The sequence below is a fragment of the Schistosoma mansoni genome, chromosome 1 (genome assembly GCF_000237925.1).
Source record: "Schistosoma mansoni strain Puerto Rico chromosome 1, complete genome".
In the NCBI taxonomy this organism is placed as follows: domain Eukaryota; kingdom Metazoa; phylum Platyhelminthes; class Trematoda; order Strigeidida; family Schistosomatidae; genus Schistosoma; species Schistosoma mansoni.
Window position 1 is genome coordinate 16,086,613 of NC_031495.1, and position 16,690 is coordinate 16,103,302.

Consider the following 16,690-nt stretch of genomic DNA (forward strand, 5'->3'; position numbering starts at 1 on the left):
CCCTTAAACAAAAGACTCACAATTCAGTTTCAAAATTGACAATAGTTGATAGGAACACAATTAACAAAATGTTCATAATCTAAAGAAGTTAATAAGCAAACAGACAATTGAGAGCTTCTCTACTCATTTAAGAGTATTTTTGGAATGACAATACAGCTTAATTAGTATATGAAAAGTTCCAGATCGTAAATTGAAGGATAAGGGTTCAATGAACCAATGAAAGTTTGACATAAACTACATATAATTGTAAATTTGAAAAAGAAACACTTAAAAGAAAGGGAATAATCTACTCAAAATGAGTTAAAAGGTCGTACTGATAAGATTTAAGGTGTGATGATGAGATAGTCATCTTTACGGCTGCTTCTCAAGTTGAACGAAGCAAAAACGCATAATTTTCAATTAAAAATCCATTTAATAGTGAAGTCTTTAGATAGTGTCATATAATATTGACTAGTTAGATGACAAGTCTGCTCATTATGATGATATGTAAATTTCAATGGATTATTGTTCAACATAATTTCACTGGGGATTTTACTGAGGCCGACAATAAAAATCTGTTTAACGTCCAGTTCTTGAAAATCAATTTTCTCTAAGCTTCCAACACTCGAAGGTGTAGAAGTCACTGTCAAAGTACGATCACGTACTTCAAATTTGACGTGTACATAATTTAAATTACCATCATCTCCATTATCCCAGAATAATTCACCTGATGCTGTGATCCTCTGACCAGCAGCATCACTTCCATCATCAGTTGAAGACAAAATCACAAATAAACCGAATCCTTTCTTACGAGCGATATCTGTTGTTTCAGCAGAAACTTGCATTGGAATTATACAACCACAACGAATAGAAATCGGAATGACATTCAAAGGAGCATCGAAATATTTCCAAGTACCTCGACTAAAATATCGTTTGCCACTGGATAGGTTAATCCATTCTCCTGACGGAACGTAACCCTCAACGAATGTACGACCCTCATCGAGCACTGGAGTGACTAAGATGCACGATCCGAGCATGAATTGTGCATTGACTTTATGTGTGGCCAAGTCTTCAGGGAACTCGAATGCGAGGGCACGAGCCACAGTTGTTCCATTTAAGTATGATCTATAGAACAAAGTGTACATATAGGGCAGTAGGTGGTATCTTAGACGGATAGCCTGTTTTATAGCTATAGTCGTTTCTTCACTCCAACATGCAGGGTCTTGATTGTTTGAACCATGTGCATTATGATTTCGAGCAAACGGATAAAATGCACCTAACTGACTCCACCGGATACACAGCTCCTCTGTTGTATTTCCTGTAAATCCACATATATCAGCACCAACCATAGGAATACCAAACATATTAAAGTTAATGATTTGAACCACAGAAGTTTTCAAACTATCCCAATTCGATAAAACATCTCCTGTCCAGTGAGCGGCATATAAACCTGAACCAGCAAAACTTGAACGCGTCAATATGAAAGGTCGTTTATCAGGAAACATTCGAGTCAAAACATTGTGGGTTACACGTGCCATATCATAACCATATATATTATGCATATTATAGTGTGTTGTGTTGTAATGTAAGGCCGATGGACAGATCGTCTTATCGTATAAAGAGTTTCCGAGGATTTTTGGGACATAAGGAGGATTGTCAAGCGTATTCGATGATGGACAACCACTGAGTGATCCACTATTGAAATTGGCTGGTTCGTTCATGTCTATCCACAAACCATCGAAGTTGATCACTTTATGGAAATCGGACGCCGACTTGAACCACCAATCCTCAGCAGATGGGTGTGAGAAATCTGGGAAAACTGTTTCACCTGGCCACACGGTACCTAGAATCGGTGTTCCAGTTCGACTATCATTAATGAAAATACCGTGTCTCATACCATCCTCATATGGACGATATCCAGTACCACCTTTCGTGCTGACAGCTGGATCTATGATCAACACTGTTCTCACACTATACTTCTTACGTAAAACATCCCTAACATAAACATCTATCCCACCAAATCGTTTTGTGTCCACTGACCAAATTTTGTATGCATCCATATAATCAATATCAAACCACTGAGCATCTATCGGAATCCCAGCATCCACATTTCGCTTGAGGACTTCTTTGGCTTCATCCAGATTTTTCATTCCATATCTACAGATATGAAATCCGAGTGACCAATATGGGGGTATCGGTGGATGACCGATATGATCATAATATTGATTTATCACGTCTAGTGGTTTCGGTCCAGTGAATACGAAGAAATCTAAAATGCCACCAATAGTTCTATATGTGATGGCTGGTAGAGGTGTTATTGCTACTTCTTGAGCGTTGCTGTTTAAAAAGAAGATTCCAAATGCTGTGCCATCATACTTTAAACCCATGAAGAAATTGTGAGTTCCATAAAGATTTGAATTGGGCTGAGGTATCCCATCATGTGACCAAAATCCTAAGCGCATCCACTTGTTTAATGGATTTGGAAATACTTTCTCAATTTCTCCAGGACCAAAGCCTTTTTGTGCATTCACATGGAATGTTATTTGTAAGAATTGATTTGAAATAATTAGAGATGAAGTAAGTGAACCTGTGGAATCCAGAATCACATCTTGTTTTTGATTGTTTCGCATGATCTACAGTAATATTTTAGTAAAGAAAACGAAGTGGAACAACATTAGTCTTATAATGATGTAGATAATATGATTTTAATTTTTTTCTCATTATATTCATGAAATAATAAATAATAGAAGCTTTGCAAGTAGTATGAAATTTCCTGTGGTTTTACTACTGTTTTTTTATCTATACATTGTACATCTGAATTCTACTTGCACTGAAGTTTTACCTTCATTATTAGAGTTAAGGAATCGAATAATAAACAATTCTTTCTTGTTATATCCAAATGAGTAGGAACATTGTATTTTAAATTGTACAATTAAATTTATGTGCTCTGAAGAAGTGGCCTACATTAAGTTACGAAACGTCAGAAATACAAATTTTCTACTCATTGGGATAAAAACAAAAGTATTTTTATTATTAACTTTCTACCCAATGCTTAATTCATTTGAAACTATCAAGTCCAACCTTGTCTTTAATACATATAAGGAATGTTCAACAGGTAAATCTATATTACTTATGTTTGACAATTTATCCAGTGTGAAAATCACAAACGTATTACTCTTCCAAATAAAAGCGCATTGTCTTCCGAATATGGAGAGACACTGCTAACAATAATCATAGAATAGGGAATATTTGTCACTTATATTTGCCTCACTTATATAAATGTATGAATTATGTTACCCACAATACTGATAATTGATTAATAACTTCAGTAGAAATCATATTCTGATGTACGAAAAATTTCGTGTAAATTTGGATGAACAATTTTACAGTAATTGGGGCTGAGGCAGTGTAAGACATTAAAAGGAAAAATTATATTCTTAAAAACTCAGCGACTGAATTTTAAGTAAATCTAACATTTTGCTCGGTAGTATGATCCAAGCCTTTTCAAGGAAATATAGCAGAACTTTGTATATGATATAAAATGCAGTAACTGTAATAGTGTATGTACAGGTGAGACATCACAGCAGTTGAACATGAGGTTGAAGGAACACAAACTCTGCTTGAAGAATATTCCTAGATCCTCAGGAATCTTGGAAAAAACTAAGAAGCAATTCAGCGATATCATTACACTCAACAGAGTCTGGATATACAATTGATTTCAATGGGATAAGAATCCTCCAAAAATGTTTTAATTCATACAAAGAGTGAGTAACAGCTGAAACCCTACACATATAGACAGGACCAAAAAATATTAACAGGAGAGATGAAATACAATTATCACTCCCATACAACTGTTATCTTAACATACTTTTGTCTACTTTCCACACTAAATGTTTCATTCGCACTACTGCATATCTTACTTTTAACATTGTTATTATGATTGAACGACTTGCTTAGTATACAATTAACCAGAGACCAATGCATTAAAAAATAAAGAACAGACCGTTATGCTTTCACTCATTGAATCAACTTCTTAACTCATATTTTGAGTAAATTTAATTATCATTTCTTTAAAGGAATTCAGTTTGAAAAAAGAAAGTGTATTACATTTTCGGTATCCCTGTACAGTGGTTTTCAATGTAACAAATCAATTTGAGCATAGTTGTTGTTCATTAGTTGTTTCAACAATAATGAACATGACTTTTAATAGGATTATGAACAATATAGATGAGAGACTTAAAATAGACGGTCTATAAAGTAAAATAATTCATAGTAATAAAATATGTTCGTTAGTTTAGTGGTGCTATATGGACTGTTGTTTTTATTGAAAGACTAAATATCATCGAAGCAAACATCCTATCATGACCAGATTTCAAATGATATTAAAACAGATCTTATTGATCTTGTTTCATTGGGTTATTGGCATAATAGTTCCTACGGGAAACTACATTAATTGATTAGTTTTGATTATCTTGTAGCAAATCATCAGTACTTTCTTGACTTGAGTTTTAGGAGTATATACTAGAAAAGTCAATAAAATGCTGGGTAGATGATAAGAGATATGTACTAGCATATAAAGGTTCTGGAACAACTTAGTTTGATTTTCCAGTAGAAAGGATCTATAAGAACCGATCTTTGAATAGCCATCAATGTGATGCTCTATAGTTCTTAATAGTGATTATATTCTATAGAGCGATTTGCAGTGTGACTGTCACTCCAAATGACTTGATATTACATTAGATTATATCAGATGTTTGGTGATAATATCATCGGAAATGGCTTCACTAAGGATGTTTTTACGATAATATAATAATAACATCAATCCGTAACATCTTGATCTGATTTACAAACTGTAGTAAATTCTTAATGCTGAATGCTTAAATTCACCCAACATTATTCAGGGAACCTACTCATTAACGGCTTCCAATAGTAATAAACTCATTAATCATCTAATTTAAACAGAAAATTATACATAGTTTGTTCGTTATAACACCTTCCTATGTTATAATCACTGAATACTTATTTTATAAATATTGTGTTAATTGTACTACTTTTGAGAAGAAGCATCATTACATAAACTGTTTTTGATGACTTTTATAGAAAGAATGTTTTTCGTCATTTCGTCCGTCTATAAAACCAATTTGATGTAGTACATATCAATTGTCAGTAAAATAAATCCATTGATGCCATATTCCTTTAGATAATTATAAATCATAAAGAAATTATTAATTACTTTCAATCTGAATGTGAAAATAGATTACATTTTAGAAACTAATAAAGCAGGAAAACGGTCAGTTGTTTCGCCTAGGTTTTAGACTCATTAGTAGTGCGAGCCCACAGATAAACATATAGTGGAACACGTGTTAAACAAAGACAGTTCAGAAGTAATATTTCATTTCCTCGTATATAGTCAGGTCAGTGAGTTTTCTTCTAGATCACTGCCGAGTTGAATTTGAAATTCATGATATCTCATTGTTGAGCAATTAGAATGAAATATCTTTCCAGATTGGGACTGAAACTCTCGTTTCTCCAAACGGTAAAGGAAGAAAATTTGTGAACTACTGAGACAGTCACTTATGAGTTTCTCAGTAATTAGGTACGTAATAAGTTGTAAACAAATAAGCTTATAAGTGAACGCCGTAGGCAAACATAATTGATTAATTAGAACGAATATAAAACAGGAAAATCTAGTGGAAAAACTGAAAGTTTGGATAAATAATGGTCCAAACAGTTTGAGTAGGCTGTCTTATAATTACTACAGTACACGTTTGAGAATTGTATAGAAATGACATATGGTATTTTTGTATAAGAATATCTATCCTACTACTTTTTAAGTTATTTGCCCAGACAACTGTATTCTAGTTCGTTCAAATTGTATGTTCCCATTCATATTCACTCAATCAATCATGAGATCATGGGTCACATGATCGTTCTGCATCAGGATAAAAGTTAAAGATAAATAATTATTCAAATAAGTAGCTAGTTGACAGCATCTAGGTCAGTTATAAATATGATTTTGATATTAATGTTAAATAAATTAACTGACTTACAAATAACCTAATCAAGTAAAATTTCAGTAACTACTCTCAAGAGAAAGGTAATGTAAAAAAAAGGTATTGGGGAAAAGAATCCCCTTTTTCACATGTCGACCTAATCTGAATATCTAGAAACAGTTAGAAGATTGGAAAAGTAATTTTAAGTGTTTTTGTGAGATTATTAATCGAGTTTCTATAAATACCACCAATAATATGATATTGAGTTGAAATTATTTAATGTCATCATAATAGAAAAAATATATTTAAATGATCACTTTAATGAATAGAAATATAAACCGTAATGCTTTTAAATAAAGAAACTTAGAAGCACTGCATAGTCCTAGGACGAAACGGCTGTCCAGTGCTTCCAGGTTCCCAATGGTGGTCTAACATTGATTGATTCATAATCTCAATCAAAAACTCAGCAATCTCCATAACCCCATACTGAAAAAAAGTAATGTCTTGATACGATATATATATATATATCACTGAGTTAAATAAACTGTGTCATACGGTGTTTTTATTCTCATATCCTTATTATTAATTATGTGAAACCAGCGTTATATCACTAAGTTTTGCAAGAAGCGCTATTGAATAGATTGAAATTCAGTAATATATATTTTCAATTCCCCCCACTGATGTTATGAAATTTCTACTCAGTCAGTTACTATCTCATTCCAGACCTAGTTAAGTTCATATTTCGTTGATTCCTGTAAACTTCTTAAATTCCATATAGAAATCAGGTGTTAGTGAGTACAGGCGGAGATATAGTGATATTAGAAATCAGAAAACTTCAACAACTTACTGAAAAAACATCTTAACGTTTACTTTTTCGGAGACCATTTATTGTATAAAGAAATTATAATTTAAGTTTTAGGAAGATTTAAATTGAAGAAGACTTCAGTTCCACGATCTTCGCGTTACCGTCCCGACTTTCTGCTAAATTTACTAAGAAAAATATTTATGAATCAAGTCTTATTCGGATGAGAATCAGTCAGTCAGTTAAATTCAACTTCATTTGTTTACTGAATCTAAACTAGGCTGAATGAGACAGAATGAACAAATAATACAAATGCTGTTGAAATATAAACTTTTCTTCAACTTCAATTATCATATTCGTGTGAAAAAGGGTCTACAAACCAAAGGCAAATCAGACAGCCCAGTCAGTAATTTTATTATTATTATTATTATTACTTAAGATTAGTCATTGTTATATAGGACTAATCCTTGGATAGAATAAGGAAACTTTTGGTGAGGTCATAAAGTCTGAAATGCAATAACTTGACCTATTCGATTACTGACATATTATTACTTTAAAATAATAATCGAACAGTTCAACGTACAGGGTACTATTCCTTTTCACTATACGTGATACTTTTCAGAGTTTGTTTTCATACTACCTGATGTTAACTGTCAATCATTAGGGATTATTCATTCCATTATTAGTTAGTTTACTTATCTAGAACTGAACAATAACATCAACAACAACCCATCTATCATGTTTTTGTTACAAAAATATCTCATTGAGAAAGTGTTCTTGTAAAGAATAAATATTCTTCGTTCTATTATACGTTACGTCATAACAAAATCTTGTGTGACAATATCAACAGTCAGATTGATCAGACTTTGGGCTGCCTATTTTTCAATAAACATCCCTATTTCAGATTTGTTTTAACTGAACAATTGTTAATATTAACTGTATGTATCTTTATAAAATGTTTAGAATCTATTAAGACGTTAACTAATATTGTCAGCAATTATATCTACTTGAGGTAGGATCTGATAGTAATCTTTACAACAATAATGAAAGCATCAAAATCAAACTATTCACCTTAGACAATGTGAAACAACTAAAATCATCCTATTGAGTTAAGAATCTTCTCTATCATTTCAGTTTGTTGTATCTTAGTTACTTACGATCATTTCGCATGAAGTTGACAGTCATAACCACTACGATACAACTGATATTAGATATCAGGCTTTTTATGTTTAGATTAATTAAATAAATGGTTTTTGCTTAATTTATGTTCGATATTAGTTATGAAGTAATGTGTGGGATTTTATTGCTTCAGATAAAATATCCTATCTACTGTGGTCGTATATATATGCTTTGATAATATACTTTGGAAAATAAGAAATATACCTAACATGGTTATTTAAAAACATTCTTCGTGAACTAACATTATACAAAAGAGAATAGCATTGAAGAACATAATGATCTTATCAATCTTTGTTTACTTAGAATGCTCTATAAAGAGAGTTAAGCTAAATCATAGACTATTGAAGAAAACCAAGAGAATACTGGTCTATTGTCTATTATATACTTATCTAGGATTCTTTAGTAGTTCACAAAAGTTATTCCACTTAAGACTAAATATATAGAGTTTCTGTTTTATGATGAACATAATCTTATTATTGAACTAGTCAGTTGATATTCAATAATTCATACATTTCATTTTTAACTGATAAGTAGTATCTAGCAAGAACATATGATATCTTTAAAGAAACACGATCAGCTTCAAACTTGACTTATTCTTACCTTACAGATTGTATCTTCTTATCAAAATTTTTACATATTTACTTATTAAGTAATAGAATTATCATATATATGAAAAATCCTGGAGTCAATTGAAGCTAGACCACCATCGAAAACCTGGAAGCACTGGACGGCCGTTTCATCCTATTGTGGGACTCCTCAGCAGTGCGCATCCACGATCTTGCCTCGCGAGATTCGAAACCAGGACCTACCAGTCTCGCGCGCGAGCACAAACAACCCCCTTATCATATTTTCACTAGTGACTGGTTCCATGAGGTATTTCCTGGAGTCCTAGTGGGAAGCAGTAACCGGTAGAGTTGGGAGATATCAACGCCCTGAAGACATTGGTGAAATGGTTGCTCAACTTCGTGGATTGGTTGAAGTTAAACAATAACACCGTTGGATACCAGCTTAGTGGTCTATCGGTTGAGTGCTCTGGCGCGAGACTGGTAGGTCCTCGGTTCGAGTCTCGCGAGGTGGGGTTGTGGATGCGCACTTCTGAGGAGTTCCATAGTAGGACGAAACGGCCTTACAGTGCTTCCAGGTTTTCGACGGTGGTCTAGCTTCAATTGACTCATGGTTTCAACTATATATAATAATATAATTATTGTTTATTAGTTATTAATAATATTCGGGTTTTATTCGGTTACATTAAATTGACTAATTGTTAAACAATTAACTATAGATGATAGTATAGATCACATAAAAAACCAATATTACTTTATAAATATATTTTTTTAATACTGATTATATTTATATTCAGTAATATATTTTAATTTGTGAACAAAATACAATAAGATTAATCGGTAGATAACATGGTCAACAAGTCGATATTTGTGCATGCATATATACATGGATTCTTTCTTATTTTAATTAATATAATGATGAATAATGATTTATTCATTAGATATTACGAATGAATAATTAAATTAGACTGATAAATGAAAATAACTATAAGTAGTAACGTGTAAAAATGGAAAAGTTTATATTAGAACAAAAAATCACATTGCTAAAATATGCCCCTTTCATATCCGTGATTCATTTAGTTCTGTACCATATTCCCCGTCGAAAACAAGTCAGCCGCTACTATGCAACACACAAAATCAAAAGAGGAATAAATTTGATGTCACTAATTAGAATTTCCCGAATATTATTCATACTGATTGAACACATAAGAGGTATGCATAATAAAGAGTTCTGAATACTTGATTAATTTGTCCCAATTATCGAATAAGCTTAAGTGAGGTGTTTAACATTATACATATGGTATATCAGTCAGTCTGTACATATATTTAGTTTTTACAAAATTGAAGGGCCAGTATTCATTTTAGTTAACTAAAACCTCTTCATTCAGAAAACATTGTTGTAATCAATTTTTCAGCCTTGTTTACTGATGTAATTTTACTTTTCACTTAAACATATTACTGAAAAAAATGCACTGAACATTATTATTCGGAAACTATCTCATAGATTAGCACAATACAGAAAGGAACTAATCTCAATTAGAAAACTAATGGAAACTAGGAAACATTGCACAGATTCCACGCCGTAATATGGGATTCATCATCATTGCGCCTGCATAACCCTACCGGAACCGAATCCAGGATCTGATGTTTCTGGTCTCAGTCCTTGGTGATACTATGAGTTTCGAAAGCTGAAAACTCCCCCTTAATTATACGGCACAGCTACCCAATTTTGTTTAGATTTCAATGGTTGTCTAGTTTTGATAACTATGGAATGTAAGCTATCTTTAGTTTGAATGACATTTTGAAGCATTTCATGTTGATAATAATGAGTTCCTTACCGACGATCAAGTATAACAAAAAGTTTCAGAGTTGTAGTGGGAAGCTATAACTAGTCTAGTTCATTTATATTTGAATTGAGTAGTATTAGCTAATGGCAACCTAATATTACATATTACAACATGAAATGTAACAGAAATGTAACGATAAATGAAGTTCAGTTTTGAAATAACCGTAATGATCAATGGAAATATACTTAATCTAAAGAACAGTTGTGATCATGGGTCAATTGAAGCTTGTTTTCAGTTGAGTTTTCTTTAATCCTATTTTATATTTTTACGTTAGATATATTGGAATATATATTAAATGATAAATTTTTACTGAAAGTCTACTTATGTAGGTAACACAATCAATCCTAAACGAAAGACGATTTAAGTCAATATTGCTATTATTATTATTATTAATTAGTTGGATAACATAGAATATTTTTCACTTGTTTAATTTACCTAGAGACATAAAGTCAATATAAATCGATTAAAATAGGTGTAAAAAATGGCAAGAAAGGAATTTAAAAGAAGTTCATTTCCAAATGAATTCAATACATATGAAGTTTACATATGTATACATCCATCTACATTAAATAAGATTTATTTAGATAAGATAATTAGCTTCAAGAAAAAGGGTTCATATTATTTACGAAAAGAATAGTTATGTGGATAACGTGACGGCGTTTGAAGCGAAAGGTACTGGGTTCGAGTCCCAGAGTGAACTTTAACACAGATGCAGGTACATCCAGCTGATGAGTCCCTAATAGGATGAAACGCGCGTCCTGGATTCCACTGCTAGCTACTATCCATCTTTGCTTACAATGCTTGTGAATTAAGGTAATATCTAGGCAATACGCACAGTATGCACATATGCCAATTAGACTGACCAGTTGCAGTCCAAAAACATCAAACAATACTAAGTGAATTTATAGTTTATGCTTGTTGATAATCCAAATCACTATTTATTGCTTTTCATGACTGAATATTGTTTGGCCAGTTATTTATAAAAAGAAATTCAAGAAGTTGGCACATGTCCATTGGCTCAAGTTACTAAAACACATTATATAATGAGATGAATAATAAAACAGTAAACTTATTCAATATTGTTGGTGATAGTAAAAATTAAAAAAAACGATTAGCCATAAAGAATATGTTCATACAATTGGTTCCGTTCATAAATTTGAACAAAACAAGAACAACAATAACTACAAAATATGATGAATTCATTTGATTGTATTGCTTTCTCTTCAGTTACATATAAGGTTATATGTTAAGTTATTTCTAATTAATAACATCATGTTAAAAATGAATAGCCAACCAATAACGAATAAATTGTATGTAGTATGATAGAAGTTAACAATTATAGTTGTAAAGAAAGGGTCTTGGTATAATAGCATGATGTAGTAGTTTCTATACTGCCAAGATAATTTTATGGGTTCAGATTATCGCGAACATCTTTTTGGAAGTTTAGAAAAGATGGCCGTGTCAGGTCAACTCATTAAATTATTCTTACAGCCAGTTGCAAAAAAAGAGGTCAAAATGTTACCAATGCAGTTGAAGGTTAATTACTGACTGTTTCTGAATTTAAAGGTCAGGCTTAATCCTTCTGATTACTATGGCTTTTTAGAATTCTAGTAACATGGAATTAAACTATTTATTAATAACTTTGAATGAATTCATTAAACCCTAATTGCATTCTGTGTCTAGTAGGTAGTGTGCTACTGAAATTCGCAAATAGCTTTTTTATTGAAGGCATAGGATCTCTAGAATATGCCCGTTGAAACGAATAGAATCCTGTCTTTCTATCCTTCCAATGTACACGCTTTTGCATATACATGTAAACTGGTATATACATCAGGATGTAACATATGACAAATATATATCCACTTCTGTTTGTGTTATTCATCATAATGTTGTGTATAACGGAATCAACTTTATAGTAGTGAATATACTTTTTAAGGCTGCCTTCCAGTTTTGATTAATTCTGTTCATCATCTGATCATTTTTGAATGGGACTCGAATGAAAATATTTTGGTTTCGGGTTTATATTCTTCCATATTACTTCAGTATTTATTGCTGATTAAGGGTATCTGTTCTCTTGCAGACAGTCATTCATTACACGATGATCTTCCTCGAGCTTTACTGATAAATCTAACTGTCTGGCTCTATGGTAAAGCGTTTACACCAATCCATATTTTTAGCCAATGGAATTTGTGAAAGCGTACATACTGTCCATTCCAAGTTTCTTTTCGATATACATACTTATGAAACATTCCATCATTTCTCCTGACAATACTTAAATCGAGGAAATTGAACCCCTCTTTTTTTCTTTTATGTTCCATTGTGAATTTAACCTTGTGATGGACTTTGTTGAAAGATTTAACTATTTTATTTTCGTGATTTACGTAGTTATTCAAAACCAAAGTACCGCTGACGTATCTTACCTATAGTGTGGTCTCGTTAGTGACAGGTAGTAATTACGTTCTTTCTTAATTTTAAACAAATATATTGGTAAAGGTAATTCCTAAAGGACTGCTTATTGACACACTATCTACTTAACAGCATAATTTGTTGTTAAAATTGGATTGAACTATCTTAATACATAGTTTTAGTAATTGTGTGAGTTGTATTTGTGGTGTGCAAATATGTTATGAATATTGGCTAATGATGCCAATCGTTTCTTCCGAAAGAATATTGATAAGAATTTAAGATATGCTATATGAAATCATAAGTTTTTCTGGTAAATTTATTTTCTATATTCATGTTAAGAATATGGGTTCAAAAAGAATGAATTAGCGGAATAAAAAGTATAAGATGATTTTAAAATCCAGGATCTACGGAAAGGCAAAGAATGCCTGTATCTGTGTCATTGTGATCGGTCCTGAGTCCTATCATCGGATTTCTCTAGCCATTCATCACAATAATTGCACTGAGCATAACCAGATAGTTTACATATATCAAGATGGCCCAATCCAACAGTCAATGACTTCATTAACTGACCCAACTTCCTAGTTTGGCTGTTCCTAGTTTTCCTTCAACTTATATGATATGAGTGATGGAAGCTTATTGACTTAATGAAGTCGTTTGGACCAATATTTGAGTTTGCATAAGTCACTAAAAATTACAGCAATGTTTCATATATATATATATATATATATATATATATATATATATATATATATATATATATATATATATATATATATATGGCTATTGTCAGTGTTAGATCTATTATTCAGATAAGATTTTAGTTATGAAAAAATAGTTCTAACTACGGATAAATAGTGTTTGGAGCACTATCATGGAAAACTAGGAAGAACTGGATAGATTTTTCGTTACAGTCTGGTGCTCATAGTTAGTGGATTATTAAATTTGCACACGAGGTCAAATTAAAAATTCTCAAATCTTGTGACAAACCACAATCTCACTAAATATTCAGTTTAATTCCATACATTTGTATTTTCTTCGCTTCACTCAATTTGTACCACAGTGCAAACACTGCCCTACCATGGAAATTATTTTTCCTAGTTTACACTATGGACTGATCTTAGTTAAACTATGATTGCTAACCAAGCAGCACTAGACAGCTGTTTTGTTCTCGTAGAGGGTTCCTCAACAGTGTGCTTCAAGGGTCTTGTCTATATCAACTGAAGTTGTATTTCTGAACGCTGATGCAGCAGTTCAAATGGTTAAGCGTCCTCAATGAAAACCAAAGGTCCCCGGGTTTGATCCCCAGTGGGTTCACTGGACGACTCTGTTTAGGAGTCTCACATCAGGACGAAACCTCTATCCAGTGACTCCTTGCTTTCATTGGTTGTTTAACTAACATATTTCCATGATGTAACTTATGAAATTTAACAATCTCCACAAACCCCCTATATAGCGATGTTGTTTATTATTGTAATGTTTTAGGATCATGATGATGAATTTCCTATTACCTATACAAACAGTCAGCTTACTTAATCAGGAAGACATATGTTGGTTGATTATTCACATCAATATTTAATAAGATAACACATATTTTCATTTTAACATTTAAAAAATCCTGATTATTAGAACAATAAAATTAGAACGACAAAACAATAGAAAAAAAAGATGTTTTTTCGACAAATTCTTTCTCCAGCTCTACAGATTCGAATTCCCGTCTAAGTAAACATCAAGATAGCTATGTAAAAAGTAGACTGATATCGGTAGTCTTATTTTGTAAAATCTATTCATCGTCTTCATATCTTTTTTATTCTGTTATATAATGTAATTCGGCAATCCATTGTTAATTAATGTACTAGACTTAGAAACGGTTTTGGTTTGTAAGGGCTAGTGATACTGCTTGGCTGTCTAGAACTGGGTAAATGATGCACTATTCGAACCTGAAAATTAATGTTTAAAATTCAGGTATTTGTATCATTACAATAACTTCGTCAATAAGTGGCGAATACTCAGTTTTTTAAAGGGTTATCACTAGAAAAAAGAATTTGAAGTATCCTAAGTGCTAGATAGCCACAATTACATGATTATAAAGAGATTAAATGAAAATAAATAGTTATGATTGACAATGGGAAATTTGATAATTTTATGAACAACCTTATACTTCGAATTATATTCAATATGATTTTGAACTATGAACACCTGAAATGACTTTTTAAGACAATTAAATGAATTCTAAACATAGTAATAAGAATAAAGGCAGGGAGTAGAAAACTGGATTCCATTTTGTTGGATGTATGTATCTTTTGAATGCACAAGTTATCTAAATAATGATATTCTATAGAATAGTGGATACAGAGTGAAATGTACAGATTTGTTAAATGATAAAAGACATGCTGTGAGACAATGTATGCAAACAATGTGAAAAATAAACCAAATCAAAAATATTCAAATATTATTATGCTTCAGAATTCACTAATTCTAAACTAGACTAACGATAATAACGATTAATTTTAATCTGTTCCTTATGAAGGAATATGGGGCTGATCCTCCATTTCTAGGTAGATTCACGCTGTTTACAGTTCGACAGATTATTTGTTATAAAGAGCTTACTATAGGACGAAACGCGCGTCCTGGATTCCACTGCTAGCCATTATCCATCTTTGCTTATAATGCTTGTGGATTAAGGCCATGTCGAGGCAATACACACAGTATGCACACATGTCAATAGGAGGGTAATAAATCGCAGTTCTAAAAATCAATGGAAAGATTCAAACAAACAATACTAAGTGAATTTCAACTTGAACCGATTGCACAAGCAAGTGGCTATCAGGACCCAGTAGCTGAGTGGATAACGCGATGGCGTTTGAAGAGAAAGGTACTGGGTTCAAGTTCCAGAGTGAACATCAACTCTGAGATGCAGGTACATCCAGCTGACGAGTCCCAAATAGGACGAAGCGCGCGTCCTGGATTCCACTGCTAGCCACTATCCATCTTTGCTTATAAAGCTCACTATAGGTTGTTTGTAATTTGGTACATGATAACGGAAGATGAATAAATGTAAGCTTTATTGTTTATTTGTACTCGTTGATTCAGCATCAAACCACTAACTACGTTTTACACACTTTTGTTTGGCCATATACCAAGATAATTTTGAACCATAATGATGGCTTGTTAGAAATAAAAATGCAACTGACGAACCTTAAAAAATGTTGAGTTCTTGGTCATCAATACAGGGATTTGCAATCATTTATTAAATGAACCTCAATATTTTGATATTATTGTGTACTTTAAGCCGGATGGTTGATTGTCTTTCTCCATAACATCATTAGCATTTAATTCTATCGGGAGTTTAACTCAGACAGGACAACAATACCAAATGTGTTCACTTGAGCTACTAACCTTTTCTCTTATTTGGAATCATAATCATTTTAATAAGAGAATGCTGGTTAATTGTTAGTATAAAAGTGATACTTTACTATAGTAGGTCTGTCAACAAATACCATTTCAAACTTAAAAGAATTTAATTTTCATTATGAGTAGTTTACCTTATTAACACCTTTGACTTTAATGCTGGTTAATATAGGTTGGAGTTCTATGAAGAATATTGATTTCATTAAAACCGCAAATACACTTATCTGATAAGTAACAATTAGTAAGAAATCTATGTTGCCTAGCGACTGTCGTTAATCCCCATTCAACGAAGTCTGTTATATAGTTTATCCATTAAAGATATATTCACTCAATTACTGAATAATAATTTTGGAAGTAATACATTATAAAGTATATTTGGTATTCATAAAATAAATCCTCTTCTCGTGGCAGTACTGGTGTTTACGGAATTTGAGAGGACGAGAAGCGAATATCTGGTACTTCAACCCGGGTTGGTGGACACAGAGAGTTCACCTAAAGGAGTTGGAAAACAAT

The 16,690-nt window shown here is 32.2% G+C and overlaps 1 protein-coding gene across 1 annotated transcript in view; it reads right to left on the reverse strand.

Annotated features, from left to right (window-relative positions):
- Positions 1-395: 395 nt before the first annotated feature.
- The window catches only part of Smp_133210 (putative alpha-glucosidase), a gene marked incomplete at both ends in the record, with an annotated part of 19,676 nt that continues 3,381 nt past the window's right edge, over positions 396-16,690 (reverse strand). Inside the window, one exon of the mRNA XM_018793432.1 lies at positions 396-2,612. Within this exon, the coding sequence (XP_018647945.1) occupies positions 396-2,612 (2,217 nt within the window). The remainder of the gene's footprint in view (positions 2,613-16,690) is intronic.